This window comes from Gavia stellata, chromosome 1, assembly GCF_030936135.1.
Source record: "Gavia stellata isolate bGavSte3 chromosome 1, bGavSte3.hap2, whole genome shotgun sequence".
In the NCBI taxonomy this organism is placed as follows: domain Eukaryota; kingdom Metazoa; phylum Chordata; class Aves; order Gaviiformes; family Gaviidae; genus Gavia; species Gavia stellata.
Window position 1 is genome coordinate 88,300,853 of NC_082594.1, and position 22,000 is coordinate 88,322,852.

General features: G+C 47.0%; 2 protein-coding genes across 2 annotated transcripts in view; one reads left to right on the forward strand and one right to left on the reverse strand.

Annotated features, from left to right (window-relative positions):
* Positions 1-256: 256 nt before the first annotated feature.
* Positions 257-3,298, forward strand: SAT1 (spermidine/spermine N1-acetyltransferase 1). Its single transcript, XM_059819131.1, has 6 exons — positions 257-490; positions 827-878; positions 968-1,051; positions 2,245-2,346; positions 2,430-2,470; positions 2,782-3,298. The coding sequence occupies exons 1-6, from the start codon at positions 425-427 to the stop codon at positions 2,950-2,952; spliced, it is 516 nt and encodes a 171-aa protein (XP_059675114.1). The 5' UTR covers positions 257-424; the 3' UTR covers positions 2,953-3,298.
* An 18,119-nt stretch (positions 3,299-21,417) lies between these two features.
* Positions 21,418-22,000, reverse strand: part of APOO (apolipoprotein O) — a 36,340-nt gene continuing 35,757 nt past the window's right edge. Inside the window, exon 9 of the mRNA XM_059821172.1 lies at positions 21,418-21,776. The gene's annotated coding sequence lies outside the window, so the exon portion shown is untranslated. The remainder of the gene's footprint in view (positions 21,777-22,000) is intronic.

The window sequence follows — 22,000 nt, forward strand, 5'->3', positions numbered from 1 at the left end:
GGGCGCCCTGCAGCGTCGCCCGGCTCTGCGAGGGGGCGCCACCGCGCGGGGGGGGGGGAGTCACGAGACACCCCACACCGACTGTTGCTGGCAGGCTGCGGCAAGATTCCGGGGAGGAGCGCTATCATTGGCTGAGGGCGAGCCCCACTGTCGCTCCCATTGGCTTGTGGGCGGGGAGAGGCGGAGCGTGAGCGTCTATAAATAAGGAACCCGGGGCAGCTGACCGGCACAGCTCGAGTCGGGGAGGCAGCGGCAGCCGAGGGAGGGTCGCCTATCTGCTCAGCGCCGCCGGGACATGCTCGCAGCCTGACTGACCGCAGGTGGCCGCCGCGCCCGGGACACGAATGAAGAAGCAGTTGCTCCTCCTGTTCACACACCGGGGACTCGTCAGCCGAGGGGGCCGCAGGGGGAAGCGCCGTCGAAAATGGCCTCGTTCAGCATCCGCGCCGCGCGTCCTGAGGACTGCCCCGACCTGCTGCGACTGATCAAGGTGCGGGGCGGAGGGAGAGCGGCGGTTGCGGGGGCGCGCGGAGCGGCGGCGGCGGCGGGCGAGACCGGCCGTTGTGTGCGCCCCTCGCGGAGCGCTGCCGGGGCGGGGGCGCGGCGGGGCCGGGGGTCTGGTCAGGCGCTGGTCTCCCCGTGGCGGGCGGGCGGGTTTGGGGCAGATCCGCAGCCTTCAGCGGCGGGGGGGGGGGGGGCACCTTTGTCCTTCTCTCTGAGCAAAAACAAGCTCTTGCGCAAGGCTGGGGGGGGAGCGGAGCGGCCAATGGGGAAGCGGCTGCGGGGACTTGCGGGGAGAGTCCGCTCACATGTCCTTCTCTTCCAGGAACTAGCGAAATACGAGGACATGGAGGATCAAGTGGTGCTAACTGAGAAAGGTATAGAAGCGGCATCTCCTCGCCGCGCTGGTAGCCTAGGGAGAGTATCGGTACGGTAGCTCAGGTGCTGATTTATTCTCCTTTTCTAGAACTGCTTGAGGATGGTTTTGGCGAGCACCCCTTCTACCACTGCCTGGTTGCAGAAGTGCCAAAAGAACAGTGGTCGTCTGAAGGTGAGACTTTCTCATACTTACTTTTAGATGCTAAATACACGAGAGGCATCTTATGTTGTTGGTTATACATAAGGTCTCACCAGTGAATTGGGGTAGGAGGAATAGGTTAACTGTTAAATGCAGTAACAAATAGTGATACTCTGCTGAAGTAGTTGCTAATATTGGAGGCGTGGGAAGATCAGGTATAACGTAATGTACTTGACTCCAATTAATTAAATGGCTTTTCTTGTTTGACCCTGACTTACCTTTATGTAATCCTGTTGAATCACATTTTTTTCTTTAATTTGTCCCCAATCTTCAGGTTACAGTCTCTAGCTTCGCCATGTACATGGCCCTTCTGTGTACATGGATGGGCGGGGAGGTAACTAAAAGATCCGTTACACAATAAAGTAGATGATCATAATATGAGGTAAGGTCTACAGGGACAAGTGCTATTCCCAAACCTTTACCAAAGACACAGTAGATCAGAAATCTGTTTGCACGCTTCTCTTACAGTATGTGCAGAGTGTTATGGCAGCTGTAGTTAAAGTACTCAAGGTTTAGGTTTGAGTGGGCTGCTGTTGGAAGAGTTAGTTTCTCTTTCCTGTTGAGCCACAGAACTATAACTGAAGCTGCAGCTTTACTTACCGTGATGTTATGGTGCTGAAGGTAAAGAAAACGCATGACAGTCTCAGCAGAAGCGTAAGTTGAGGTGCTGGAAATGCTGCTGTAAAGATGGCCTGTGAGTGTGCCTTCTCATGTAGTGTAGTTACTGAAGAATATACGTTGAAAGATCACAGTGTTCTTTAGAGTTTGATAGACTGTTTTAGTTGCTAAGGAAGCAGAGTTGGGGCAATTACCTAGATTGTGAACTGCTGTGTAAAGGTTTTACTTGTATTCTGGAATGGAAATACTGATAAATCAGTAGGGTATGCATTTGTAGAGAAAAAGCCTTGTGTTCAGCACTTACTATGATCATGCTTTTGAGGAATTTGGGGTATGGCAAGGGCAATCTTCATTCTGTTAGGTTGATACAAGTTTGTCAGAACTTTTATTTTCATTTGTGTGCTTACTTGAAAACTTCATTCTTAATTCTAATCTAATAGCAAATGTCTGCATGTCACAGAGAATCTGTATGTTTAAACATGTGTGTAAGACTTGGTATTTTTGCCTTTTAAATTGAGACTAGCTGAAGTTAACACCCTTTGTTTCAGAACACTGCATTGTGGGCTTTGCCATGTATTATTTCACTTATGATCCATGGATTGGAAAACTGCTGTATCTTGAAGATTTTTATGTAATGGCTGAGTACAGAGGTATGTATTACAGAATTAGATGAGTTGCTTCCTATAGGGCGGCTTTGAAATTAGAACTTAGTTTCTTGTTGTTTCTTTTTTAGGACTTGGCATTGGGTCAGAGATTCTGAAGAACTTGAGTCAGGTATGTCTATGTGAGAAGTCTAAACCTGCAGAACTGAGGACACATGGCACGGCAGTGTTCTTGCTCCTCTTCTAACTGCATGAGAGCTTCTCCTTCAGCACTACTCAGAATTGAAGGAGGTGACAGGACACTAGACAGCTTAAAACATTGTCTAGAGTCTGTTAAACAGTGATGTGCTGAAGTGACTGATAGAATGAACTTGATGACTTCTGGTGATAACACAGTTCGTTGTTAAGTAGTCTCGCAAGTTCTCACTAGGCTTATCATCTGGGGCTGTTGTTTGAAATGTGTCATGTTGCACACTCTTGCAGGTTGCTGTGAAGTGCCGCTGCAGCAGTATGCACTTCCTCGTTGCAGAGTGGAATGAACCGTCCATCAGGTTCTATAAGAGAAGGGGCGCCTCTGATCTGTCCACTGAGGAGGGGTGGAGGCTCTTCAAAATTGACAAAGAATATCTCTTGAAGATGGCAACGGAAGAGTGAGAGATTTATTCCAGCAAATAAATTCTTTCTGCGAATATATATGCTCTCTGAATAAACTCCTTCTTGCTTTCTGTGTGCAGTTTGTAGTGGAATAAAGTAGTGTGGATGCTAATAATGAAAATGCTATGCAGGTGTGGTCATAGAGTAATTGGTGCTGTCATCTGGAGTTGAGGCATCTGTGAAGTTGAGTATGTGCTTGTGTGCATCCTTTACCAGTGTGGGCTTGTAATCTTTGTATATGGAAACTTCATTCTTGTAAGTGTCATTCAAATGTGTACAATGTACACACTGGTAGAGTTTGTTTTAATTATTGCCTTTTATAAAAATAAATAGTGTTTTCACTTCATGGCAGTAGTTTTGACTTTAATTTTCGCATACAGTTTTCAGTTAGATAACATGTAAATTAACATAAGACTCAGTGTTCACCCAAATGTTTTCACAAGCGAAGCATGATTTACCACAGTCCCAGAGAGAAAAGGTGCGCTTGCATGCCTGCGGGAGCCAGTGGTCAGGTCCTGTGCTGGACATTATGAGGGGTTTGAGACCAGTCTCTGTTCCCTGCATGGTCCAGAACATCCTGTCTAGTGAACATACTGTGCAAGTGAACTAAATTTGAGTTACAGTTGGTTCATTTAGAGTCCTTCAATTAGGCTGCTGGTCTCAGCTGTCCAGAAAGCAGCTCCAGAAAAATTGGAGCTTGTGGCCTTGCCTCCTTGGGATTCTAGGTAACTGCATAGCCTTGAAGGGGAAGGTGCATCTAGCTGTAGTTTCAAAGCCTAAACCACAAAAATGTTTGGTCAGGAGTAGGAGAAAGTATTTCTACAAACCACAAAAAACCTCCCTTATGTGGGTCTTAAAACACTGAACCGGAATGCTTTTGGTAATCCGGGTTTATGTACATGATTCCAGACACTGTACAGAGGTTTTTCATGTGCTTCAGTGCTGTGTAGTCAGTGGTGAGCTGCCTGTGTTAAGCAGTGAAACACTCAAATCCTGCATGTTTAAACCTTTGTACAGCAGTAAGTGAAAACAATGCTGCTCATCAACTTTTTAATCAGCTTGGAAACGAAGGTATGAACTTTGCAATACTGTGTTTGCCTTTCTTGTAAGTTGATGGTGAAAGTAGATGCGTGCAAGTTTTACAATGCTCTCCTCTTGCTCTGTAGTAAACCCACAATAAAATGCTTCTTTTGGCCAGCACTGCTTTCAGTTCAAAGGAAGGGAAGAGACCTGCCTTGTAATGTGCACTGGTTTAAATAAAACAAGGTTTTAAATGCATTTTGATCGACACATAAATCATGTCATCTGGAAGATGTCTCCTCATCCTAGAGAGTAGTGGGCAGTAACTGCTTCAACTATGGGTAACCTTAACTAAATCTAAGAACAAGATGTCCCTCTGCCTAGCAGCCGGTTGTGCAGGGCATTTAGCATGAAACTATTCTTGTTTTCTGTTTTGTTTTTGTTTTTAATGAAGGCATAGGCAGTGGAGTGCCAGCTCTGCCCAGGTGTGAGATACAGCTGTCAGCTGTTGCCTCAGGAATGAGAAAACGAGTAAGAAATACAGGAGCTCTTGGAAGACAGCAGGAGGTAGCATATGTCCAAGTGGTTGTCTGGACAAACACAGGCTGGACTGAGCCCAGAATCTGTCACATGAATTACCCTGATGTAGCAGATCAGGTTCTGCATCAGAAACAGTCATTTCTGTGCCTGCACAGCACCTCAGCTGTGAGAGCTTCACACTGCACACAGGAGCCTGAGGCTCAAATCCCACTCCTGCCCAAGGGCAACAGATCTCTGTGTTTCTTGCTTGACAGCAGATTAACTGCTAGGCTACAAAATGCCCTGTGCTTGCAGAGGTGTTTGATACTTGCTCTTGTTGAGCCTGTTCTACTATGCAATTCAGTAGGCCAAAGAACATGTGAGCAAGCCCACTGGATCAACTGGCCCAGTAACTAGTGCTGGAGGTGGTATGGGAAGGAGGAGACGGTGTCCAGCAGCTCTCACTGAGCCTCAGAGTGTTGTATCTTCTCATCAGTAAAGCTGCAGTAACTTCACTGGTAACCCAGTGAGCTACAGTAACCTACTCGTGCATCTCAGTCCTAGTGGAATCTGGTTTGAAGTTATTTTAAGCTGGTCCTTTTGGATCCGTCTATCAGTCCAGAAGGTGATCACTAGCAGACCAGTTCAAGAATGTTTTTCATTTTCAAATTAACAGTTCATTAGATATCTAGGACAGACCTGCTTAAATCTCAGGCCCCAGACTTCTGGAGCACAATAAAGCTATCAAAGCTGCATGACTGAATGGAACAAGCTAACTAATTAGGCATTATAATTAGGAAAGTAAGCAGCTTAGTCAAATTTTCAATCAATTTAAAAGTGTTTATCGTATCTTGTTCCTCTTCTTCTGCCAATGCAGTTTACCATTCCATTTTCTAAATGAATTCTGCTGAAATAGATTCTCAGGGAGTCAGAGAAAACAAGCGAGGCAGTATTAAATGAGAAGACCTTTTCTAGCCAACTGGGATAATTTTGAACATTCACACATGAAGGTAAAGACAAGGACTAACCTTTCAGATGTGACTTTCACTGAGGTCCTTCTAAGAGGCAGGGTTTTTAAAACCAGCAGAAACAGTTATGGTACAGAGTCTCCAACAGAGTGATGTGGTAATGCTGTGGCTCAAGAAAAGACCTATTTTAAATTCCCTAAATAACTTTTTCTCAAGCTACCAGGGGACCAAAGTGACTCTGTGAGTACAATCGAGACAGCTGAGTATTTTCTATGGGTTTAGGCATGGGAGAAACCTCACCCAGCTGGACTTTCTTTGTTTCCAGGATCATGATCACACCACCAAGCTGCAGTGCGAGTGGCTAAGCATAGGCTTTGAGCTGGTCACTGGTATCACACCAGTGGGAATCCATCACAGCACAGGCACAGGGCTTGTGTGGGGCCTGTGGTACGTCAGCCTTCTGCATTACCCTATTTCCTCTCTGCAGAGTGCCTGCCTCTGGGGAAGAGTTAGAGAGCAGGTGTTACAACAGACAGCGCTGATAACATCTCAGGGGAGGTGAGGTGCAAAGATCCTCCTCGCTCTCAGCTCTCAACCGCATGACCCGGGAAGTTCTCCTCATGTCGAGCCAGCCAGCAGACGACTTTGTAATTGCAGCATCTCCACATTCCCATCGGGTGGGGAGGGAAAGGTGACCTCGGACAAACTTGCGGCCGGAGGACGCGGCGGAGGGCCGTACCCGGCAGCAAGAAGGAGTGCCAGGCTCACCGCCCCCTCTTCGCTTGGTGTTCTCCTGCTGGCAGGCTCCCGCACAATGATCCGAGCTGTAGCCATAGTGACGGCATGGAAGGAGGCGTTTTTGCCTACATAATTTGAGTTAAAACATAATGTATGTGAGAAAAACAACCCTTGCTCCACCCCCCTTTTTTAAAGAGCCTTTGCTCTCAACGTAATTCAAAAAGCCAATGCAAACTCTTCCCCCAAAGAGCATATGAGTGCTTTAATGCATTCCTGCACACGGCATTCTTGTCTTGGGAGACTTGCCATCCTGGAGACTGGCCAGCTGAATGCGGAGGTCTCACTGACACAGCTGCAGGGAAAACACCAGCTACGTACGGAGCAGGGACTCAGGAAACCATTGTGTAATTCACCGCTGCACACTGTTACCTCGGGCTGGAGGCCACCCCCGAGGTGTGCTTCATGCCTCCCTTCCTTTGAGTTGACCAGAAGGTTTATTTCCTTCAGCTTGCACGAGTTTCCTCCTCACAGCGTTCGCTCCCCTGGGCTCTCCCTCCACACGCCTTGGGGGAGCAAAAGCTGAGCCGAAGGAGTGCGCACACAGCCATGCACACACGGCCATGCACGCACACACGGGCACGCGCCGACTGATGGCAGTGCCGATGAAACCGGCAGCACACAGCTGTTTGCCTTGGTTTAAATAATTCGCTTCACGTAACAGACTCAGCTTTGCCCAGTTGTTTTGCTTGCCTGGTCAGGATTGCTTAAATGCTTTTTTTTTTTTTTTTTTTGAACTCAGGTTCCAAAAGTGGCCACAATTTAAATAAAGGCACTGGCTGCTATCTGAAACAAAACAACACACGACTAGCGTGCCTGCCAGTAATGTTTCATCTCACTGCAAACTCAAAGCAGACTGTAACTTCTCCATCCAGGGGCAACTCCCTCCCTGGACTCTTCGTTCTCTCCCCCAAGACCTGGCTATCTTTTTTGCTGTCGAGCAGGTTTTTGCTAAGTGCAACCTTGATGGAGAGCTTTAGCGCCCATCAGGAGCTCAGACTAGTCCCCACAGGGAGCTCGTGGAGGAGAAGTGTAAGGCTGAAGCTGGTGGATGGGGGCTCTGGGGCAGGAGCACAGCCCAACACCAGTGCAGCACTGCCAGGTGGACTTCTCCTATTCCCCAGGCCTTGCCCTACTGTGCTCTGGCTTTTTTGCTACCAGAAACGCTTGTTGTGGTTGATAACAGAATAAAGCACAGGTACACACCTCTACTGAAAATGGGGGGGGGAAGGGATGGGCAGACGGAGGAATTCCATCTTCAAACCAGTTTCGATTTCATTTCACAGATTTACTGGAGGCCAAAGCATGAGATAAAAACCCCAGGGGATAATTAGCTCATGAGGATGAAAAACAAACACTGGTTGCAGAAACTCCTCTAAGTTAAATACTTTTGTTTGTTTGCATTTGGACCGTTGCGTATTTCTATTATTCACACAGGTGTGAGCTGGTCACGTTCACTCAAAGGGAAAAGGCATCTTCATTTTCTTGAGCCCTGTTTCCCTTCGTAAGATGAAACCAGGTGCCCGTCCCCTCCTGAAAGTTTGCTGTACAGCATGATGAGGTGGCTTCGTGTCTTCCAAGTCACCTCCCAGGAGCCCACCGTGCAGGGAAGGGACATGAACCCCTGAAATTCCTACTGGAAACCTTCCTCCACCTGGGGAAAAATGCATGAGAGAGACAGTAGCTTTCCACATGAAAGCCCACCGGTGTTTCCAAGCAACCTGGATATTGCAGTGGTGTTTTCCAAACACACTGGTAAAAGTGCAGGGTGAGAGTTTTCAAAGCTGGTTACTGTCATTAGGGACCCAGATACGACTGCAAAGATACCTTTGAACAGTCTTCCTCTAATTGCTCTCATGATGGGCAAACTCCAGTCTGGGCTCTTCACCATCTCCCTGAACTTTCACATTTGACCCGTTTCAGTCACTGATGACATACATAGAAATACCACCGTCCAGCCTGTACAGGAGGAAACGAAAGGACTCATAGTTTTAGTCTATAGTCTTGTGCCTTTTGCAATCAGTTCATATGGTAGAATTTTGGGTTTTTCCTCAGGCAACTTCCTACCATGGGCTAACATGAATGTACAAGAACATTTCCCACCACAAAGCCTGAATACATTCTAGCTACAGCTGCAGGCACCTGGGTCTTCCCCCCCCCCCCCCATTTTTTCAGAGCCAGTGTGGAGGAAAGGATCAAAATCTGCATTCACCACTTCTAGAGGTAATAACCTCTGTACAGAGCTGTCGCTTTGCCATTGGGGCAGAAAATGTGAAGAAAAAAAGAGGCAGGAGGAGAGGTCTGCAGCGGTGAAGGGGTGTCAGGTGCAGGGGCTGACCACATAGGCTGCCACAGGGAGCAACGTGCCCCATGGAGGCAGTGGCATCAAGGAAAATAGTTTAGGCTTTATTCTTTCCAACTAAATGTAATCAGAAGAAACTAGAAGACTCTTATTTCGCAAAATCAGAAGTCTCAGAGGTAAATTCCTGGGATACATTAATACTTTCTGGATTATTTTTACCTCCCATTGATCTCATTAGCCATAACCCAACAGATTAGCAAGCATTGGATTTAATGGTGCAGGAGCAGGGATTATCTGCTGCTGAAGAGCAACAGGCAGAACTGGCAGATAGAGGAAGCAACAAGCGCTAGCATCAAAGAAATAACACTATATTAATCCAGTTTTAAACAAAACTAGCTGAAAATTCAAGGGATAATAGCAGTCAGTGTATGCTGTTCCTTAGCCAGGCAAGAAAGCACACCCTTTTCATGTAACTACATATCTCTGCAAGCTGTCAGACTGTAAATAAGACTGATAAAACAAAGTCCACTGCATTACAAAGTACAGCTGGTCCAAACGACGATGATGTGAGGGCAAGGTTGAAGAATCCCAGAGGAAAAAAAAAAACACCTTTTCATAAACAAATACTCAGGATTTATAGGCATCAGTTGACTACCTTCTCAGCACAGAGAAGCAATAAAATGATCCTGCATTTCCATGCTGAGTTTGCAGTCACCAATATTTAACTGAAATTTGATTACAGAAGTCCTGCGGGGAGTCATGCCTAGGGGAAACCTTGCATGTGTGAGAAAGCTCTGCAACGGCCAGAACCCCAGAGCTCCTTTTCTTGCCATTTGGACTTGGTGTCAGCAAGCTATTATTTTCTGCTGTTAAAAGCCAAAGCATTTTTTTCACCCCTGCAGTTCAACGTACTCAGACATTCCTCCTTCACTCCCAGGCAGGACCAGGTTTGCCTCTATGCACCCATAGCCACGTGTCTCTCCAGCACAGTTCAGGCAGTTAGGGCTTCCCTTTCACCGGCTTACATCTGGTTTCTCAGCTAGGGTATTTTCTGGAATAAACACAGGACTGCAAAAGCCAAAGATCCTCTTAACACAGGTCAAAAGCAAGAAGGGTTTGTGAGGTGTAGAGGAGGATGTGACGGTGTCTCCTGTTTTTTTAGAGAAGCTGTTGAGCCTTTGGGATCCAAGAATTGATGGTCCTTTCATTTAAAATATAAAGCATCAGGTCCTCCTCTCTGCAGGAGTAAAGAATGTAGAACAAAAATAAATCTGCCTAAAGCCACGTGCAGCTTGCAACAGAAGGGTTAGAAACACAAGTATGCCGTGGGCTGCGCTGGGCCAGCCCTCACCTCTTGCTGGGACGCAGCCCCAGCTCCGCAGCTGGCTGGGCTGCCCCGCACGCTTCATGGCCCCAGCGTTATGGGGACAGTGGCACTTGCAGCTGGTCTCTCTGTTTCATGACCTTTTCTAAGTTCAGCCACAGTGGTCTTACTTTGCGCAGCTCCAAACAGCACCCGCATCCCCCCCAAACCCATCACAGGTGCTGCAGTGTTTCAGAGGAGCTTCTGTGGGAGCTGGTGCAGGATGGAGGGGCACAGAGGTGGCCACGAGCTGCTGGAAGCCCTCAACCTCTTGGTGCATAAGTACCTGCCCTGCACTGAAGGTCCCGCCGAGTACTCCATGGGAGAGCTGGCTGCCTGGGGAGACGATCGCAGACAACTCCAAGAGTGAATGTCTCATTGCATTGCCCCTGGTGCTACTGCAGCCAGCCAAACCTCCCCGGCTGCAGCGTGGGGAACATCGTCTGCAGGCTCGGCGCTGCTGACACGCCACGCGGACGCATGCCGCCGGCAGCCAAAGCCAATGCACCGTCCCTTTCCAGGGAGGCTGAGCCCCAGCAATCTCAGGACGTGCCAAAGAGTCTTTGGGAAGAGCCCGGTTTAGTCTGAGACAGCTTCTCTGCCGGAGGGCTGAGCTGTGGCGGACAAGATTTAGCACCCGCGGGGATGTGAAAGCTGGAGCCATGGCTGTGGGCCCGCGGTGGGACAGGACAGAGGAGAAACCCACTAAGGTAAATTCGGGAAAAGGCGGGGAGCAGAGGTGGGTTCGTCCCTCCTCAGGCGCTTGGGCACCTGACTGGCCGGCAGGGAGGCCCGGGCACGCCGGGGGTGGGGGAAGGCCGGGGGTCCGCTCCGCCGCTGGGCCCCCTCTGCGGCCGTTCTGCACCACGGGGCAGAGGAAGCCCACACTTCTCCTTCAGGCAAGGAAGCGTCTCATCTGAAGGGACTTTCGGACGCAAAGGCCGTGTTATGGGGCCACAGACACACACTCGGGTACCCGTCTCACAAGCTGCTGCCCAGCAGCCTGGGTAAAACGTACACCGAGTTTTATAAGCGAAGAAATACAGCGCCCTGCAGCAAAACAGCAGCCATTCCCAAAAACAGCTTTCTGCAACACAGTTGGCACGAAATATAAATATTTTTTCCAGAGAGCCCCTTTTACCAAAACCCTGCAAACTCAGCCACTGCCTTGGCCGGGCAGTTGCCGGCGGTTGGGGCCTGCACACCCGCGTTTCGGGGGAGTGCCAGGGTGTCCCCAGGGCCGAGCGGGTACGCCCAGGAGGATGTTCAGGGCTGCCCTTGAATCAGCCCTCAATGCAACACCTGCCAACGACCTCTGTGGACTGCCGGCAGGGCGACCGCCGTTAACTAAATACCCTCTTCTTCAATGTAGTTTATTAAATCACAGAGCCTCATAGTCACGTGTGACTCGTATAATGTGTGAGTGAGCACATGTACATGACTTCCTCTTCTTTTGCTCCGTTAAAGCTATAGTTAAAAGCCTTTTCCCACAGAAATGTAGTGGAATTTTACTTAATTCCCAGCAAATACAGTACCTGAGTGACAACGTGCATAAATAATGCATAAGTTGCACCTGCTCATGATGCGTTTTTGTGTTATTTCCATTAAAAGAGTAACGGTGAACTTCTAATAACCATATCGCAAGGAAGCCTACAGAGAGTGTGCTGAAGACACTAAACGCTGCGTTTGTGTATGAAGTAATTTATTCTAAGTAAGTGTTTTCTTCTTGAGACAAGCAACTGTACCATTAGAGCATCAAATAAGAGACTTTTCCAACCATCAATAACGAGTGCGTACTATACCCTCTGTTTTGGGAATCGCTGCCCATTGCAACCAAGAGCCATGTTTTGTGTATCCTTTGCCCAGCCAAGAAAGACACGCTCCACCCGGCAGCCCTGGCACGTCCCTGGCGGCATCCCAGCGGGGCAAGGAGCTGGTCCCTGCAGCGATGGTCCTCTCTGCGGCGACCAGCTCCTCGCCCCGCTGGGATGCCGCCGGGGCAGCCCCAGAGCGCCCTGGCCGGTACCTGCCGGCTGCCTCCCTGGAGGTGTTACGGGGCTTTGTGGCATGGGAGGAGAGCCCACATGCCGCTGAGCCCCGCGGCAGGCCTGACTAATGGCCAAGCCACATCTCCGGTGCAATCCTGTTTGCTTACAACAAGCCTGTCTCCCCTCTTTTCCTGGAGGGCAGGGGGTGGCCATTTGGGCTTTTTTTCTTGCCTTTCATTTTGGAAAAAGGGCAGGGGGCCCTGCAGCGAGCCCCTGGACCGCCCGTGTTGCCCTGACGTGCGGAGCCCAGGGTGTCAGCATCGCCTCAGGACCACCCTCCTCAGGCCATCACCTGGCGGGAGGTCTCGGCGCAGCCTGATACCACCGGTTAGCACCAGCGCTGCCTGCAATACCGGCTTCCTGCAAAGTGAGCCCTAAAAATACCAGTCTGGCATTCAAAACCTGCCAGTTTCTTTTTAGTCAGAGCCTCTGGCAGGTTTCAGATGCCCAACAGGTATTTTTAGGGCTCACTTTGCAGGAAGCTGGTATGGAGGGTTGGCACGGACACTCGTTTTTATCTGTCCTTTCCTGCCCTTTGACAACCCCTCATGTCATTGACTCACCTGAACGTGAACACTGCCCAGGCAACTCGGCGCTCAGCAGGAAATCCTCACCTCTGCTGTGGCTGCTAAAAGGTTACGAGACGCAGCTGTAACCTTCAAGCATGCACCAGGACAAACATCTGGCGCACTTTTCAGCAAAGCATTTAATAACATTTATTAATCCAAAACCACCACCGGACTGGGATTATCATATGATATATTATTTCAGGGTGTCTACTTCTGTTTTCAGTAAGACAATTGATGACTTAAGCTTGTCAAACTATACAGAGAATTAAGGCACTGTAATTGCACAGGCACGCTTGGAGAGGCCCAGATAGTTTCTTCTTTGTTGTAAGCACAATTTGGCTTCTCTCTTCCTTTTTTTTTTTTTTCTTTAGGACAAATTAAATAGATCAGATGAATAAATCAATGGCTAAATCTCCATCCCAGGAGAAGCAAGCAGCTCTTCTGTACACCTTACTACAAGTAAGTTGTCCTCCATGAATTTTTTAAAGATCTATTAATTTCCTTCTCCTGAAGTCAAAATGTTTAAATGTCAAAATATTTACAGAACATATTACCTACAACAATCAAAAGAGAAGTCAGTGTGAAATATGTATTTGAGCATTCCCTTCCAACAGTTAAAACTTGATCTAATTCTCATGCTTGTTATCAACATACTGTTGAAGAACTGCTATTTCCAGCAAAAAATAAATCCCACCTAAGGAGGGGAGAAAAACTCTCCTAGATGTATTAGCAGGCAGGGTTTCTCCACTGCACACAGATTAGCACTCGGTCTCCGCTATGCCCTACCACAAAACAAACAACATAAAGACCCCTTGCAACTACGAGGGTACATTAGGAAAAAGTGATTATAGCAAGACTTACGGGGCTACTGTAGCACCTTGAGTGAAATCAGTGTTGGGAGGGCTGTGTCGCTGGGCGCCTGCCCATTACCAGCCCTGCACATCCTGTAGAAATAAGAAGTTTTCCTCTTACACAGCTGGAAATCGCCCACAAAAATATCTTTTAAGCTTTAACCTGGGGAGGATCGTGGCCCTCCTCCAACTGTACTGCTGAGCTGGGAATGGGAAAGGGGAGAAAGGAGAGGTAGGAAACCAACCCTTACTAGTGGAAGTAGAAAGTCAATAATGGAGAGCACGCATACCAAAAATCTACCATAGTTTCTTTGCATGCTTTCACTGCATCCTTTCTGATCACAGCATACACTTTTGCTGTCCCTTGCTATGATGTTTCTTTTTTCTCTGGTTTGTCATCATCCTCATCCCTGCACTCAGCACAGAGGGAAGGTCAGGTCCGAGGAGCTCACCTGCCCATGGGTACCACCATGTCCCCCCCCGTCGGGGCGGCTGTCCCCCGTAACTGCCTTCACGTGAGCAGGAAACGGAGCATTAGAAAAACAAAAGCAACACCAATCTCTTCATAAATAAATACTTATATCCTTCAAACACATCCCTTTTATGCAAGGCATGCTGATGCCTTTGATGGTTTTGGCAAAACCTTTCAGACGGTTTTGGCTGCAGAGGGCCAAAAGCGGTGCAAAGCTGCCGTTGGCAGGCTTTTAGGGACAGCCACCCAGATCTGCAGCGTGTCCCATAAGGGAGGAGAGGCTGCTGCTGCACCAGCATGGGGAGACAACCTGCACGCACCCACGTCAGCACTGGGCGACGCGCCATGGATCTGTGCGCCATGTGTTTAGGAATAATGGCTCGGGGGGCACCAGGACCTCTCCAGACATGCCGGCGCAGAGCCAAGCCCCCCCATACTGGGTCAGATGAGGCCACAGGGTCAACACAGGCATCACCACTAAAAATTAACCTGGCTCAAAACCTTGACCTTTGAAATCAGTTATATTTAAAAACAAGAGTGAGCTTATTGTTCTCCAGCTCTCAAAATAATAATTGACCAGGTTTTAAGGAAACACTAGCTCAAAATCAGTAATAAAAGCTGCTAGCAGTAACCATACATGAGAAGGAGCTAGAGGAATCCATAAATGAGAAACCTTGAAAGCAGGGGGGATGAGGTGTCAGAATTCCTCAAGAAAATTACCGAGGCAAGAGAAAAATGTTGGGAAGACCTCAGCAGGGCCCCCGGGCCACAGAGGCGCTCCAGGCAAAGCTGGGAAAGTCCACCGGAGAGAGAGGTCACAAATGCAGTGAGAGGAGAAAGGCGAGAGAAAACAAGTTGCTGAAGAGAATTAGGTCAACAATCAAGTACGGAAACGTTACAGCATCTTCTGCCTAGGGACCCCAGGGTTGAGTTCCCACAGACGTGGCCAGAAAGGGTCCCTTTGTTCCACTTGGGAGGGACGGTGTTGAGCTCTCCCGTGCTCCAAGAGCATCCCTCTGGGGCTGGCAGGTGAGCTGGGTGGTTCACAGGATGCTCCTCTGCCTTCCTGCAGGCAGAGCAGTTTTTCAGCTGCAGGGGAAGAGGGGAGAACTTGTGTGCAAATAAAACTGTTCCCCTCATGCCTTTCACTCCACAAGGAAAATACAAACATATGGAAAATCCTGCAGGATTACCAGTTAAAATTACCATTTCACACCTCCTTAATGGTTATGATTTTATTTATGGCAGTTTACTTACGATTGGTGGCTATGAGTTTATTCATGGTAGGTAACCCTGTAGCATTCCAGGGCAAAAATCAGGCTCCAAGGACAGCATATTCTTAGCTCAGGGACTTGTGGCCTGAGGTATGTAACAAGCTCTGCACATCCATGTTATATCTTAGCTTACCCACCAGGAACCTAAAGTCACATGGGTTTTTTGCTCCCATAGTTCTGTTACTCTTGGGTGTGAGTCACCGGCTAGCCCAGGGCTGAGGGTGTTTTTACACCACCACTCCTCTAGCATTCCTCAAACAAGAGAGTCTCCTTAGCAGGCTAACATCATCTACAAATAGGAAAATAGCGTAAAAACAATAATGCTAAAAAGCAACCAGTAAATATCTGTCTTTTTCAAGAGTTTGAGAAGGGTTGTGGTAGTAAAAGATGTGTTCATATTTATGTTGTTACCTCTTTTTCCCACACGCTAAGACTTGTCCCCCTTTACTGTTTTCTTCTTGGTCAAAACACGATTGCTGATTTTAGCATCTGTGTATTTTGCTCTCTTGTACAAGGATAGGTTGTACTGATCTTACTCCACCAAGGCAAAAGTACAGCCAAAGGTTGTTTGGCCTCAGGGACATGTCCTTGTACAGTTGGATGCTGTGCAAAAGCTGCTAAATGGCAGAGGACTCCAACATTATGTATGAATTGGCTCACGCTGTCTTTTGGCAGAGATGGGGGAGAGCCCAGCAGATGCACATTCCCTTCTTCCATCAGCCAGTAACAGCTCATCTTTTTTATTGTCAGATGAACCTGGAGGCGAGCACAGAAGAGAGAAACACAACAGACTGCGCCTCATTGATCTCCCACCGAACCACAGACGGGAAAGTAAGTCCTTTGCTGCTGGTAGCAGCTGAGTTTTCTCCAGCATCTTCATTCAGTTTAGCATACGAAGAGTTGCGCCGGGCCCCGAGCCTGCCCGGGCTTGCCAGCGAGGCTGCTGCGTAAGCACGGTGCGTGGCACCGCGGCGGGGGCCGAGGCTGACTCACTCGCAGCTCCTGATGCCATTCCTCATCTCTGGCAGGATATGGAAAATGTGTCAAGCCTGGCACACGATAGTAAACATATTCCTTTGGGCTGGCTTTGGTGCTTTTACCAGCCCGTTTTAGCTCGGGCAGTTTGTAAACAATGCCTTTAAGACAGAAGATCAAAAAACCCACTGGTGTGGCTCCTCAGTAAAGGCAAAGATGACTTCAGCGTGCTGTGTTGAATAACAAAACTCTTTTTTTTGTACAACGCCAAAGTATCGGCACAGTGCTTTGAACTGAGGTTACCTTTATGATTCATGGCATGAATGAGCACTTAGTGGGCGCATACAAGAGCGCTGTACAAATCAGGAAATGGCTCTTTCAGGTCTCCTTACAAAAGGAAGTGAGTCTGAAGCTTGCTAAATTTACAGAGGGGACATTCGAACTATGTTCTTGAACTTAATCTAGGCCATGGGATGGGGGGGAAGGGAAGAATCCCTTTTCTTTCACTGTAGGTTGATAAACTAACTCTGCATGTTTCTGTACACGATTTTTAACAACAGAAAAGAAAGTAAAGGGGCTAGAACTGTGGTGGTGAGGGCTGCCTCCGCAGCTGCCTGCCTATGACTCTTAGCTGATGCGTGCACACAACCACGAAGTCTCTTCTGGCTTCATGTTTCAGCATCCCCCCCATCGCTGGGAAAAAGAGAGCTTTTCTACACCCCTCAGGTAAAGGCATGAGATGGCACAGGGGGAGCATCACCGCACACCTCTGCTCGGGGCATCCTTCCTTCCTCCTCTGCCTCTCGAGCCGGCTGCCTGCGGAGCAGGGGCACAGTGGGCTCGCAGGGTGCCTCAGCACTCCCGGCCAAGTGCTGGATGTGGCTCATTTTCAGTTCAAAGAAACATTACTTCCTCAAAGGCACGGGTGCTGCACCCTGGGGTTGAGTGAAGGTACTGCAGGTTAAGACACGGTCTTGGGAGGTTCGCATGCAGTGAGACTGAGAGCACCGTATTTTGAACTATTTCAGTATGGGAAGCAGTATGGTTCTGCGGCCTTCACACGGTAATGGCCAAAGAAGGAAGAAAATAGGTTCTCCTCCTGAGGTTATTCTTTTATCCAGGCATGCGGTTGCTGATCTCACTGCTACCTTAAAATGCACTCTGAGCAAGCCCCCAGGCAAGACGAAGTGCTCGTCTGCACAGCAGTCTCAGGGCTGCAAGTTACCTTCCTTGGGTGGAAAGACTGATGAACCCAAGTGATGAAGGACAGCAGCAACAGCCTTCCTGACACAGCATCTGCCCTCTGTCCAAAAGTGTGTAGCAAGTGACCCATCTTGCTACTTCATGGGACTGTCTTATGAACTTTAGGTTACTGTTGCTGACCAAGATCTGGACACTCAGAATACATGTAAAGCACATCCTTTAGCTTTAGTCTCTATCAAATTACATTCTTGAGTCTTGTGCAGGTTTATATTCACACTATAAACAACAAGAGAAATTCCCTGACCAAGATGTCCCATTGCCCCCACTGCTGTTTTCATGGTGGGCCACAAGGACTCTGGGATTGTGAGTCCGAGCACAGCTCAGGCTGCTGCACAGCTATTCCCAGACACAAAGTAGCAAGTCACCCAGGATCTATCTTCCTCTCCAGAAGATCCAGCAAAGCTTACCAATAACAAGATCATGCCTCAGCAACAACCTGGTGATGGAGCATCACATCCAGCTTACCTGCCACAGCTGGACGCAACCCACATGACTGACTAGCTTTGTGTGTTACGTGGTAGATTTAGACCTTTAAATGCACCCAAAACAAGAGGCTAGGAGGAGTCAAGAGAGCCTGACAGCTTAGTTTGGCGCAGGCATTGCAGCTCCATTTCCCATGGAGAAAAGTGTTTCAAGAGGAAGAAAACTGGTAACCAGCTGTGAGACATCCTGAGCCCACCCTTGATTTCTCCAGCTTTCAACACCAACGCAATGGCTACCAGTAACACCAGCTTGAAAACGTGGCTGTGAAAGCAACATGCTGGTGGAATCCACAAACTTCAAGACAAGATGAAAGTCCAGATCAGACTTTGGTCTTTAACCAGAGATGGCCAGCAATGACCTTCACTGACATGAAACAGGAGAAAACAACACAATTGCATCAATATGCCAACATTGCTTCCAGAGAGACCTTGAGAAAGCTGTCGGCTCCAGTCAATTTAAGAAGCATACAGTCAAAAAAATACCAGACTTGAGGACGGAGGGCTGCTACACAATTAGAAACATCTTTTTTTTCTGCTAAAACATCTCCTGCTTTGTAGTTAAGATATTGTTACCAAAGATTTTCCTTGTAAACAAGAAACTTTTGTACCTGTCAAAACCATTCCGCAGCAGGGTTGACCTAGCCAGCTGCCAGGCTATCCAGGTGCAACAGCCGACCTTGCTTTGAGATGCTACATCCAGGAAGGTCCAGCGGCAAGTTATGCAGGCCTCCGCAGCACGCCTGAAGAGCCAAAACACTCCTTGTCAATAGCATGCATTATGATAAAACTGGCTTTACAAGGAGCTTGGGATTTATGGGGAGGTAGGGGAATAACCTTCACAAAACAAAAAAAAGGGAAAAAGAAATTCATGCAGCAGGAGCTCATCTTTGTTCTGAAGCAAATATGCTCACACTGAGATTCTTCTGCCAGGGCTAATGAACAGAGCAGTTCATTAAGCCCCTTCAACTCCCAGGGCATTCTTTTCTCTAGGTCTAACACACGATTCCCTCCATATCAATCTTGCTCTTTATTGCACTGCAGTTATAGCTCTCTTTGAAGCTGACAGATGCAATGAAGAATGCTCCAAAACACTTCAGTCACAAGCTCTGCTAATAACTCTGTGTCTGGGGCCTTCTACAGTTAGAGCACTGAGTCTAACCCAGATTTTTGCAATGAACACCTGTGGCAAAATACTGTGCTTTTATTCAAGGCTGCAAGATTGTGCTTATTTACCTGGGCTAACAGGATTCCAGGCTGGTGATGCTCTTTCTAGCAAGAGGAGAGGCTATGCTGTCCACTTTTACTCAAACAACTAACACTACCTACAGGAATTGTCATCTGAGGATTGAGGGCAGCATAGGCCAACCTGATGATCTCCATTTCTATCATATTCACATGCTGCAGAGATTAAAGATCGTGTTTTTAAGAGAGAGCACTGCAACCTGGCCCAACATATCTGCTAATGGCCACTATGGCCAAGGATGCTGAGATGAGAACACTATTTCTTCAGTTGCACAGACTCCAGTGACCAAGCTGAAAGGCTTCAAGTGGAAGGATGACCAAACTGTTGACGTGAAATTTGGGTGGGGAATATACCATTTTTAGCTTGTGTTGTAATACCCACAGGCAAAGTCCGGCAAAAGAAAACGCATGCACAAATTAGTTGCATGCATCTGTGTATGTGTACATACGTACATATATACATGAACAGTGGCCAGCTGTTCTCCTGTTCCTCATTAGGAAAGCCTGTGCCAAGTGAGCTGAATGTTTGTGATCTCTTACACTCTTACCAGCATCACACTTTTTTTGTTTATTTCCTGTACTTGTAAAAACAGAAGACATAAGGAAAGGATTTCAGTTCAGGCTATCTTGCTCACATTTTGGAACCATCTCCTCATCATGTGTCTATGCAGGTGCTCTAAGGCAGTCATTTCCTGCTAGATAAAAGCATTCTGTTTTGATGTCTATCATTTGGGATGTTTTTAAGCAGCAGTGTAAATATGCAGTATGAAGATGTGATCAAGCAAAAAGCATTTAAGTCAAGTGATACTTATTTAACCCAGGATTTTTTAAACATGCACACACATACTTAAGTAAACAGACAAAGATTAAAAGCTGTTGTGTTTGAATAATGATTAGCTAATGAAACAGACTGGACATGAAAAGCTTCACTTTGCTCTCCCAAGCAGTAAAAAGAACGGTTAACAAATGTGTCAAAAAGGAGAATAAGGAAAGCACATCTTGGTGGAGTCTAGGGGTGAAAATACCTGATTTATCAAGTAATGTTCTTAAATGCCAATGTGGTATATGCCAAATATTACTGAAAAAAATACAGGCATCTAAATCTGTATTCTTGGTAATATTCAATGCTAATAATTTTCTCTAAGATATGAGAATGCATAACTGAAGGACTGTCTTTAAGGGAAGAAACAAATCTATGCTTGTATTGCAAGAGTGGTGTAACAAAGCAGTTACAGCTATGACCGGTATTTCCCAATTTTCCTTTCCACTATTGACAAAAACACTACTTTGATCCTCCCAAGCCTTGTTGGTGAATTTAAAGTAAAAAACAAAACACTCCCTCCCCCCCCCCCCCAAACCCCACGCAAGAACTCTGCTCCCTTTGCTAAATCAACATCCATCTTTACCAGCCTAAAACAATCATGAAAACATGCACTAAACATGTTGGGAGATATTGTTTTTCTGCCTGAGGCAACCACATGCCTTATGCCTGTATTAAAAGAGAGTTGGCCTGTGTTGTAATGCCCACACAGACTGGTATTTGCATTGCCAAGGTCTGTTTGGTTTTCTCTAAAAGTCTGTGCAATACACTTAGCCAGAATACCTAACCAAGTAATAACAAAGATGTTTAAAAGCATTTTGAATACAATTTACTTTGTATTTTCTTCCGTGTTCTTTGTAGACAGTTAACATATCATAGAAGCACACAATTCCATCCTTCCCCTTGTTGTCATATTCACTGATTAATTTAGGAACATTTAAGACTCACCAATAGAGCTTTAAATGCTCCGAGCTACTTGGATTACAGTAACTTGTGAAGCATAATGCGCCAGAAGAGAGACTCACAGAAATGGCAACAAATGGTGAAAGGGTTTTATTGTGCAAAGATTTCAAAATGCTGGAAATCTTTTTGTATTTCCCTTCACTTCACTTTTTCCTCCCCTCCCCTTGCTGGGAATAAGGAAACAGCCAAGTTAATTCTATAGTTGGTTCCCACCACCATAACGTTCTGGTTCCCATTGAGCTGTGCATTCAAGCAAAAACAAGGACAAACGTTAACAGCTCCATTCCCATCCATCTACTAGACAGGAACTCACAGATGCTTCATTATATACCTCCTGCTGGCACTGATGAGGCAGAAGATTTGTATAGAAAGGAGGGGGAGACTCAGACAAAACAGAAGAGTCATTGTAATTGTTCTCATTCGTAATTCTATTAGCTAATGTTAGCCAAAACATCATGCTACTTTAAGCTTTTCCTCTCTGTTAAAAAATACACGCATTGTCAACAACATCTCGAGAACCGTTCACAGACTGTGCAGATGTCACATACATGAGTTTAAAGAAGATAAGAGGAAGGATAAAAAACAGGACCATTTTGAGTAACTGGAATTTTATTTTATATATAAATAATAACAGACAGGAATTTTGAGACTTGCTACTTGCAATGCTGATCCTGCAATGGGACAAGCATGGGCAGACTTGAGTCCCACTGCAGAATTGAGGACTGACCCAAAATACATAGTGTCCTTTCACAGATTCCATACCAGCAGCCCAAGCAGCACACCGTTAGTCTTTCCTGAGGCAGAAGGCAGATTAGTCACATTCAAAATCAAAATGGATTCAGATGGTTTTCCTCTTTTTCTTGGGAAATTGTTGCTCATATCTACATTTTTTGTTCACCTATAACCAAGAAAAAGGGACAGAGGATAAGGGGGAGAGGGAGGGAGAAAGCAGAATTAAGTATCATAGGCCTTTTCTCTCCATTGTCAAAGTGCAATTAGAACTTTGTTCCTCAAATAGGTTTTGATCAACTTGCTACATCAAAGAAAATTCTCAATACCAATTTACTTCTAGTAAAGTGATTTAGCTCTACATATTACTGACATTAGAGCACTAATGATTAT